General features: G+C 38.4%; 1 protein-coding gene across 1 annotated transcript in view; it reads left to right on the plus strand.

Annotated features, from left to right (window-relative positions):
* Positions 1–11,489, plus strand: part of vps13d (vacuolar protein sorting 13 homolog D) — a 222,585-nt gene that overhangs the window by 24,556 nt on the left and 186,540 nt on the right. Inside the window, 7 exon segments of the mRNA XM_052039131.1 lie at positions 1,356–1,575; positions 2,323–2,505; positions 3,897–4,027; positions 4,989–5,064; positions 6,307–6,486; positions 8,528–8,658; positions 11,162–11,294. Coding sequence (XP_051895091.1) covers positions 1,356–1,575; positions 2,323–2,505; positions 3,897–4,027; positions 4,989–5,064; positions 6,307–6,486; positions 8,528–8,658; positions 11,162–11,294 — 1,054 coding nt within the window.

An 11,489-nucleotide genomic window follows, 5' to 3' on the forward strand; every position in this document is an offset into this window, starting at 1 on the left:
CATTGAGACCCCAATTCCAGGTCTCCCCATCAGCTCACTGAGGCCCTGGCTTCTGCACTCCCCTGAAATTTACTAGGTTAATTGGAAAATGTATTATTCTATTATGTGACATCTTTTTTTTAAAAAGAAGTGAATTAAAAGTGCATTGGGCATCTAGTTGTCCAGAAAATCTAGTCCAGCACCACCAAAGTCCTGAGCATGCCAGAGTAATGGAGTTTTGCAGATTGTTAAACTTGGTTGGTTAAAATAATGGTGAAATATAATGACAATGCCACAGCCAGTCACAGTGGAGATAATAAGGTAATTTCTCTGTCAATCAAGCTTTGTAACTATATTACTGTAAGTGACTGAGAGTGGTTTTTATGTACTTAATTACTATCTTCCACTTGCTTCACTTTCCTGTCTGAACAGTGGCAAATTTTAGGGGTACAGCAGATGGATCACAATGGGACAACGTGAAGTGAAAAGCTTTCCATGATACAATGGGCTCATGTTGGAACCAGACAATACCTGCCCACAAAATGGTGAAAATATCTTGACAGTAGATGATGCCATGCATCCTGATTTAACCAGAACTGTCAAAGACTGTATGTTTCATACATTCAAAAATGATTAAAAACTATTAAATCTATATTTTAAAACTTCAAAAAGTAAATAAAATTTAAACAAAAATGTAAAAGCTGAAAATATAACCTGAAAATATTTAAAAAGACTCAAAACACCAACAAAAAATTGTGTTAATTCTTAACAAAAGCCCCTTGCTACTAGTCCCCACAACTGAAATGAATGAGAAAGCACTCCCACACTAATTCCAATCTGGCACAGGTTATTTTGCAGATTCTTCATTACAGGTATTGAAGAGTTGCTGCAGCTTAATGCTCCCATGTTGAACTCCATGAAGTCTCCAGCATGAGTACAGTCACCAAAACTGTGTTGAATTGCTGACTGCAAATTTGGAACATCTTTTTTTGCACACAAGTTAAAATCCTGAATTTGTTGACAATTGCACATAGAATTATTGGGAGATTCACAGCAATTTCACTTTGGAATATAAGATAGTATTATAGTATCTGTGCTGGGTCCTTGCTTAACAGAAGTTGAGAATGGCAGATTTGAAATTAGGAGCACAACATGTGGAGCTGTAGTGCACCAAATAATATAGTGAGGTGTGCTGGAGCTTTCTTATTTGTGTTGAATAGAACACTGCTTATGATTGCGGCATGGGAAAAGATTTTAAAGTTGTCTTTCCAAACCAATTATCTAACTGTTCAGTGCTCTAGGGTTGCCTTGAGCTTACACAAAACGTGGAAATAACTGGATGTTGAAAATTGCTTTTATTTTGATCATTCTGACAGAAACTGCGCGAGCCTCTATCAGAACCTCTGGGTTCTTCCTCACAGTCCAAGTCAGTGCATGGAAACTGTGGTGGCATGATCCAGTATCTGCAGTCTTGGTTCCCTGGATGGGGTGGCTGGTATGGCTACTCTCAAAATGCTCAGCAAATGGAACAGGGTGTAACCGTAGAAGATCTCACAGCTGAAGAGCAGCAGCAGTGGAATCCAGAAGAGTCCCTAGGTATGATGAGACTTGCATTCATGCTGCTACTTTAAGTGGCCGTCTGAGATACTGAAGGTGCAAGATGTTTTTTTTTTGGAACGTGTATTTTTGGCATTTGTGAAACTTTGTCATGGGAAAGTTTCCTGACAGTTGCCTCCGTAGCCTGACATAGACATGTTTAAAACATTGAAATGATTCTTTCTCTGCTGTAAATTGATAAGATTAGATATAGTCATTTATATTTCACGCATATTATGTGTTACAAGTCCAGAATCCTGTCAACTCCTGAAGATGAATGTCTTTACTCTAGTTAGGAAGTAAAGAAGTTAGGCATTTAGTGCTTAGATTTTGAACTCATTTGCACCTATTTGCAAGTGTAAGTCACATATTGGGAAGTTGGATCAGGTTCTTCCTGTCACAAATCACTTCAATGCTGGTTTCATTTCTTGGTTGTATTTCTTCCCAGTCCACCACTGTAATATGCTCATGTCATCAACATGTACAGCTTGTTAATGATAAAAAAAAATGGTTTGGAACATCACAACTTACAATCTGTAATTAACTCATGTTAAAACAACACTGAAATTATTGAACTATGTGTAATATGAAGTTGCCCCCAATCATTTTTATGTGAAAAGAATGATCACATGGTTCTTCATTTGGCTATTGAGATATTGTAAGCATCTAATGTACTGTATGAAAGCTGGCTGTGCATTTAATTTCTTGTAAATTCATTGGGCAACTTTTCTTCATTTCTCTTGTCAGATGGCGATGAACTCTTCAACACAATGACTGATACATCAGGCATGAACACATTCACAAAGAGGGACCATGTTTTTATTAAACTGAACTTTCTGCTACAAAGCGGAACCATCAGCTTGCTCAGACATGACAAGGAGACTAATCTTGGTGCCACAGAGACGGCTTTTGTGGAACTAGAGTTTTCAGGTAATTTTCAAAGGTGTTTAGGAACCATTTTCATTCATTTAACCTCGGTGAATCTTGAGTGAAGGATGTGGAGGGTACTACTAATGTTACAAAAAACAGGAAAGAATATAAGGTGAGATGAAAAAGCATATGTGATGCTGTACGTGATTTTAAGGCCCATAGATGGTGAGAGAAAAGAAATAAAGCAGTGATTGATAATACTGTTATTAAAATATTGCCAACTGGATAAATTTCTTCAAACTTGGGGGCAAAATAGGGACTCTATTCTATACATTATTGTGATTAATAATCTCTCCAGTTGTTTCTAGGTATGCTAGATGTCATTTAACAGGAGGTATAAGTAAGAAGCTAAAGATGAAGTCTCTTGGTGCTAGGTATGTCTCCATTGTGACAAATCTAGGATTGAGAGATTTAATCTGCAACAACTTTATTTCTCATTGTGTTGGCACTTCATTTTCCCTCTAAAGACAAATCTTAGCCTTCATTTTTAGTAGTAATAAAAAAAATAAAGCAAATTTAACTAACTCAAGAAAGCAAGGAGGAAAAAATAGTGGATCATACATGAAGTGCTGTAGGAACTGTTCATGGTCCTGAAAATGAAAAAATAAAACTTAGTAAAACTTTAGTGCACAACTTTTTGTGGTGAGGACCAGATTGTCAATCTGAAACACTTCTGAGGGCCACTGGCGCAAATGCATAAATCTCATTTTTCCTGAGCGGTCCTTGCACTATGATTCTAACTGTGCTCTGATGGTGAATCCGTTAATGGAGTTGTGCAGTGAAGTGCTGATTGTCTGCAGTTTCCCAGCTATTATGCTGGGAAATTTGGACAGGGTTAGATTTGGTAAGTCTTAGGTCATTTTCATTTGAATACATGAACAATTGTATTTGAATATTTTTAAATGTTTTATGGAGTTTTAAGTGTTTTAATGTTTTCTTACTGTACTTTAAAATTTTGTTTTAGTAGTATGTTTGATATTTAATAGCTTTGATTATTTTTGAATGTTTGTGGATGCCAATGACGATATAGACATACGAGGTTTTTGGATGATTTTGACAGCTGATTCAGCCTCGGGCATGATTTAGCAGGTCAGAGTTCTGCAGGGCCTTGCTGAGCAGGAGTCAGCTTTGCGACCTGACAGGTATGTTAGAGTTGACCTTTGCCTGCATGAAAGTCATTACTAACCAGTGATAGCAACACGAGGACCACACTCATCCAGCAGGTATTGAAGTTGCAGGCAGTATGGAAGTGGTGAGCTTCAGCACCTTGCTGTTTACTGAGGCAGGCCAGATGGTACACTGGCCCTTTTATTGCACAGCACTACTGTAAGATATTTTATCATGTGGAGGTGGCAGAGAAATAACTGCTCATTCTTTTGTATGTTTTTCAGGAGTGAAAATTGGTGTGGAGTCGTCGCCTCGTACAGAATCTTCCTTGTTCTCTGTTCAACTGGGAGCCTTGTTCCTGCGAGACTTGGCAACACAAGGTTCCTTATTCCCTGTTCTAGCTTCACCCAAACCAGTAGGTGTCAGTACATGATAGCTGAATTCAACTTGGAAAAAATGTTTTTTAGGCAAGGTGCATTAACATGTAATTACTTTTTTGTTTGGTTCAGATTTATAATCTGATGCAATGTAATGTTTGTGGAGTTGTGCGTGCAAGAAAGAAGAATTGTAAAACTTTGCTAAGCCTATAACTCAGTAATTCAATTTGCCACCAGCCTCAGAAGGGAGCCATCAGTCAGTTGAACTTGTAGCATGTGGTATACAGTTTCCGAAATATTGACTAACACGGTTTAATTGAGCAGTGTGGAGTTTTTCCTCCCTCCCATCAGTGACACAACCTTGGGATATCTTGAAGCACGTTTTCAAAAGCTAAATTGGTTACCATAGTTCTGTTTTAGCTCAAGAGCCACCTTAAACCTAATTTTGCAATGGTGTTTTGGACAATTAATTTTCCTCCTTGGCCTTCTGGTGTTCAGTCCTAATTTGGTAGAAAACTATACAAAGATTAGTATTAAAAGTCACTATGTACATGCAAGTTGTTGTTGTTCAGATGGTCTTCTGATTGACTCGCACTGAATTTTAAAATGTTTAAGATAGCCCATAAACTTTGTGTCATTGCATTTACAAAGGAATTGCACCATTCCTACTTAAGTCATAGTTGCATACATTGGGTATGAAGATGATGGCTTGGCTTCCAGGGACTGTAATTGACCTAAATAATGTAATAGGATGCACTGTCTAGGATCAACTTTTTCAGCATAATTGAAAATTTGCCTTTTATTTGAGGCTTTATTTGAAGATAATTTGAGGGGTCTCTAAGTACCTGCATGGGCATTTTCTTAAGAGAGAAAAGTGATGTTTGCCTATGTGGCATAATTAACTCGACTTGGACTTTTTTTTTGATTTATGTGTTTACAATCATAGAATCACAGTTGAGAAAGCAATATTAACTATGTGCCTCCTTTGTACATTAACAGGAAAAAGATGCTGCAAGCTTATCACAGACATTAGGCATGCGCTCCACTTTGTCTGAGGCAACCAATGTGCATGCAGGTGAGGCAGTATGCTGTAATGTTCCTTTAAATTATTAAGGATCATAAATGAAAGCAATTTACAGTCAAGGACCAGGCATAAGGAGTGGCCATTTGAGTCTTGTCCAGGAAGGGTTCTGTGTAACGAAATTTTGCCACATAATTTCCAAGAGGGAGGGGCTTAGGGAGAAAATCAGAAGAAAAAATATAATAGGATTTTGATTGAAAACTAAATTAATTGAAACCCAAAATTCAAGTGTTACTGTTCCTTTTTTTTTAAATGGATTATTTTTTATTTAATGGATGGTATACTAGGAATCCTCCATTGATGTATAGGCAAAGAAATATTTGCAAATATTGAGATAGAAAGGTTCACTTGCACTTCCAAGCTGGCCTATTGCATTCGGTGACCTCAACAGCCCTTACAAGTGAGGCAGAGGTTCACGTGCACCAACTCAACCTGGTCTACTGTATTTGCTGCTCATGAGGTGGCCTCCTGCACATTGGGAAAGCTAAGCGTAGACTAGGCAACCATTTTGCGGATGTGCTGTTTTCACAATGGTTTTCTTGAGCTTCCAGTTGCAGGTCATTTTTTCCCTCCTTTCCATTCCCATACCAACCCGTCTGTCCTCTGCCTTCTCCATTGCTATGGAGAAGCCAAACACGAATTGGAAGAACAACATCTCATATTCTGCTTGGGTAGCTCACAACCCAATGGTATGATCACTGAACCTTCCAATTTCAGGTAACCCACACCCCCAGTGCTGTTCTCCCACACACACTCACCTGTCCACCTAGTTCTCTTCTTTTGTCCCCTTTACCCATTCCCTTCTCCACCTGTTTATATCCACCCATCATCCTCTATCACCCACCAGCCTCTGTCCCTTTCCCCACGCCCTCCTGCCTGGTTCCATCTACCCATCATCCCCACCAGCCTCTGTCCCACCCCTTCCTCCTACTGCTGTAGTCTGGCTATCTTTCCTCTTCCCCCTCAGTCCTGATGCAAGGCTCTGACTCAAAATGTCAACTTTCACTTTTTGCCTCCACTGATGCTGCTGGACCCACTGAATTCTTACAGCATTCTGCTTTTTGTTCCTGCATCTCTTCTGTCGTCAGAGTTTTATGTCATACTATTCAGTAAGAACATGTTGTATCCAAATTCAATGATGAGAAAGCACTGATGCTAGAGAAATATTGTGAATGACGTATTACCAATGCGATAACTTTTTTGAATTGACCTAATTTTGTTCATGATACTTTACAGCATTTTGTTCTCCATGTAAGTTGCCACCAGTATTTGAAATGATCTATGAGAAAAATCCAGTTTGGAGTAACTATGAGAGAAGATTGGAAGTCAGCACTCGACCCCTCAACATCATCTATAACCCCCTAGTTATCAAGAAAGTTGCAGATTTTTTCTACAAGGGCAAAGTGCATACCTCAGGTTAGTAGAAAAGTAAATTTAAAAGTAATCATTTGTTGTCCCGTGGAGGATAATCTTAAAGTACCCTTTGGGAATGTGGGCCAGGTGTGCAGTTGGAACCATTGGTGGGAACATAAGCCAGGTGTGGCCAGAGGGACAAGAAATCATTTGGGTATGCAGTGGGATCGGGAGCTGGAGCTTGGCCAGAACCTGGGGCAAGAAGGGTGGGTAAGGTGTTTGAGAAGCAAAGAGGGAAGGAAATGGACAAGGGTTCTTGTGCTTGAGCCCATGCATGAGTGCATGTATCAGTGCATGTCGTTGGTGCCTTATGGACAGTCCCATCAGCAGTGAACCCAACTTCTGCATGTCACATCTCATAGTTCAGGAACTTGGTCACTTTGACACTGATGTTCCCTCGTTACGAGATGCGACAGACAGAAGTTGGCCAATTTAAACAACAAAGCAGTGAGTCATTACTGATGGGGTAACCGGAAGAGGAACGCTATCTTATCTGGCACCTATTAGATTATATCATTACTCAAGCAAGGGATTGTGAAGATGTCCACATCACCTGTCCCATGATAGATACCAATGTCTGCTGGACTGACTACCATGTAATTATATCCATCAATATGGCACTAAAACACTAGCATCAACTGAAGTGTTGACACAACAAAATCAAAGTTGAAGTTATCATGGTTCCCACCAATCTATTCTCAGGCAAGGGCACCACCAGCCTTTGCTATTAGATACCTGTATGGTGCTAATATCCAGCTCTCCCTCCTTCCAACACCATCTGTGTAGACACTCATTATTGAAATCTGATGGCTAGTTTTAGTTGAGTTACAATTTTTCCCCTGCAAAAATTGGCTAAGATCAAAACCATTACCATTTGTCATAGGCGCAAGCTCTGTACACTTGGCTCTATTTTAATCCTTCTCACCAACCACTGACTGACTAAACCAGACCTTCGACAGCCTTGGTGACTTATCTGAGCATGAACAGTATTTTCAATTCCATTTTTGTTCAATGCATAAATAACTTATTTTCACTTCTATGATGTCTCCAGCCCTGACTTCACCCCAGTTCCTGTTGAAACTCATTAATTCTTTCAACAATTTGAGCTGTTCTTGCAAGTTTCCACCCTCCACCAATTGCAACTGATTTATACTCTCCTGCTGGTTTCGTTTTCAATTTCAGTCACTCTTCACCCAATTCTTACTGGCCTAAGTTAGCTACAGTTCCTCCAATTTAAACTTCATTCTTTTCTTTAAATTCTTGTTACTGTAATCTCCTTTGCCTCTCCAGTGTGAACTTTCCAGTCTTTTAACTCTGTCTTCTTAATTCACCCTACTATTATCCACACTTCAGTTCCTTCAGGACCCACACTTTGAAATTCTTTATTTTAAGACTCTGCTTTAAAAACTGCATCTTTGACCAAAGTTGCATTTACTTGATTTTCATTGCTTCTTTGGAGTGCATTTTGTGATTTACTGTTAGTGTTTTTTTAGCATGTTAAAAGTGCACTATAAATGCAAGTGTTGTTTGAATACCCTTAGCGATAGCTTTTTAACAATTCCTGTTGTATATAAGCTATTATCGCTGGGTGAAGTTACATAGAATAGGATTCTTCAGGAAGGATAAAGGTATGGTGTAAAAAGATTGTTATTGGAAGCTATCGATTAGATTGCAAATTGTATTTTTATAATTGGGTCTTCAAAGAATATTTTACACCAGCCTCTTATGTCTATCTTCATTGCTTAAGAATAGCAGAGCTGGTGCGACTGTGGTAAATGGGAGAAATTGGGATATGCTCTTCCATGATCTGAACCAGACCAGCAAATAGATAGTTGAAACTAGCTGTGAAGGACAAGATCATCCGTATTCCCAAATGAGGTTAGTTTGGGATAAAGCTAATCCACGTGGATATTTTTCCCTTAGTACTTGCAACAAAAAGCAATATAGTTCTTTTAGTCTAATGCATGGGATTCAGAACTAGGACTTAAATGCCTCCAGAACTCGCTCTCTGAAAAATTGTGGATTTCTTTGTCCATTTTGGTAGGCTTTGGTTACCAGTCAGAACTAGAGCTACGCGTGGCAGAAGCTGCCAGAAGGCAATACAATAAGCTCAAGATGCAAACAAAGGCTGAGATCAGACAAACCATTGATCAGCTACTGGTGGGAGAATTCATCGTAAGTCAGATGCATGTGTTTTTATGATTGAGCCGGATCATATGGTTTTCTGAAATGTACTACATTAAATTCTAAATGGATACATGTCACATAAGTGATTAGTTGCATCATTGCTGCACCTGAACTGCAAATACATTACATCATAAACTTTAGCACCCTCATTGTGATGAAATAAAGGGTTAAATTTTATGGTTTAGTGCATCTTGCAGAAAGCTTCATCAGCAGAAATGGGCATTCAGAATTTGTAATCTGTATGAACGGATGAAAATTTGTGCAGTGGATTAATCAGTCTTGATGGCAATATCTAAATTTCCTTTAAGTTATCCTGAATCTCAGCTGCATTTCAATTCTAGATTCAAGTCCCACTCTGGAGATTCGAGCGCATAAACCTAAGATGATATTCCATTGCTGGAGCAAGGGAATGTTGCACAATCAGATGTGTCTTTAAACTGAGATTCAATCTGCTTTTTCACTTGAGCACAATAAATACTGAACAAAATAGGATGTAGTTAACTCTGGTGTCCTGACCAATAGTTATCCATTTCTCAACACTAATCAATAAATGCAATGTCTTGTCATTGTTATAATGTTTTTTTTGTTGGAGTGCACTGAGTGCAAATTGGCAGCTGTATTTCCTATATAACAGCAGTGACTACACCTAAGAGTCACAAAATGGCTGCAAAATGCCTTGGAATATCCTGAAAGGGAAGTGGAATGCACTCCTTACATCCAAGTCTTTCTTTCTTTATATGCACTCCTGTCGTGCAGGATTTCCAAGGACCTCAAAAAGGTGGATTTATTGATCTCTTTCTCTTTCTATAAGATACAGGATTTTAAACCCAGGTTGAGTGTTGCATGCTCACCAATTTACTTAATCTTCTTTGTCTTTTCAACCATGACAATGCTTTGCTGTTTGGGTCTTAGACTTCTGTTTTTTTTCAAAGTAATTTGGATTGTCAGCTCTGAGTGTTCTTGGAGATCTGATCATGAAGCATCACAGCATACAGCATCTAGTCACAATGACATCTACAGTTTGTAAATGCTTTTGCATTATTGACCCACAGTTTTGTATTCAAAATGACGACATTGATTGCACATCAGAACAAATTGGGTCCAACACCTGAGATGATGTTTTCTTTCAGTATCAGGCATTGGTATCTCTGTGAATGCTATGCTTATTTTTTGTGCTCATATACAGGACTAGATTAACATTGTTAGTACTACTTCTGTCCCTTTTCCCAAACCGTGCTGTTGGGCATGACGTTATTCTATTTGCCTTTAACTAGATGCATAGATCTCCTCTCTAAAGTCACTTGCTTCTACCTTGGCTCATCTGCTACTGTGAACCATATTAATGTGTTTGTTGGCTCCAAACACAGAAATTCCAAGTTCTTCTTGCCATTTTCTCACCTCTCACCCGCCTAAACTTTATCTCAACCAAAACTGTATTTCATGTATACTTTTGTATGTTGAATCCCACTTACCATTCGTTATCCTTGCATAATTATATTGGCTCCTGGTTCTCCAATGGCCCAAATTTAAAATGATGATTCTGAAACAGTTTTATCATTAATAATTAATTAGATGTTGAACCACATCAGAAAAGTGAAATGATTGATTAGTAAGATGAAAAATTATAAATGGAATTTAATCTGGATGCAAGTGTGAGGTAATGCATTGATTGAAAGCAGACAAGATGAATGGCTACCCCATAAATGGTAAAATACTGACAGGTGTAGACGAAGAGAGTGATCTTGGAACATGTGTCCACAGTTCCTTGAAGGCAGTAGGAAAGTTATTTAAGAGTTCACTATGAATACTTTCCTTTATTGGTTGAAGCACTGAATATAAGAGCAGGGGAGATCATGCTAAGACTGTGTATAACATTACTCATGGTATAGCTAGAGCATTGAATAATGGAGGATGTGATGGCCAGAATGCACTTGGATGTGTATTGGGATGTCATCAGGGCTTTGGAAGTTCAACAATGATGAAAGATCGACTAGTCTAGAGTTGTTTTCATTAGTTCATAGGAGGCTGAGTTGGGATGAATTGAGGTGTATAAAGTTATGAGAGACCAAGATGTGAAGTACCTATTTCTCTTGCATGGAAATCAAAGACCAGGGCAGAGATTTGAGGTAATAGTCAGAAGAATTAATGGAAGTTGAGAAAAAATAATTCCAATGCAAATTTTGGAACTTGATCCTTGAGAGATAGATGGAGGAAGGAACCCTCATACTTTAAAGAACCAGGATTAGCACTTGAATGTGCGATAACCTACAAGACTGTGGACCAAGCTGAATTAGTCAGAACAGCCTTTTATTGTCTGGCATGAGCAAAATGTACTGAATGGCTACTTTGTCTGCTAAATGTCCATAATTCTTTGATCAGATTATTAGCAACACTAAATCTGTTGCAAGAGAATATACAATTAAATATTAAATTATTAACGTCTATCATTGCCGAAGAACTGAAAATGGAAAATTTGTTTTTCTGTCACCAGGAAAATGACAAACGCTGGATGATGAAGTTGGATATTTCTGCCCCTCAAGTGATTTTTCCAGATGATTTCAAATCTCCAGATTCTTTGCTGGTAGTTGTGGATCTGGGTCGAATTCTGCTAACAAATTTTCGAGGTAATTGCTCTTGAGCCAAGATCTCTGTATATAATGACATTCTCCTTAAAGGAATCATTTAAAGTCCATAATGATATTGTATGCACAAGTGCTGAGTTCAAATGTTTCTTTAGCTCTCATATTATACTCAAAGTTAGTTAGGTAGATTTATACTCAGTTATCCAGTAAAACTGCTTAACTTTATCAATATCATCT

This window comes from Pristis pectinata, chromosome 26, assembly GCF_009764475.1.
Source record: "Pristis pectinata isolate sPriPec2 chromosome 26, sPriPec2.1.pri, whole genome shotgun sequence".
NCBI lineage: Eukaryota > Metazoa > Chordata > Chondrichthyes > Rhinopristiformes > Pristidae > Pristis > Pristis pectinata.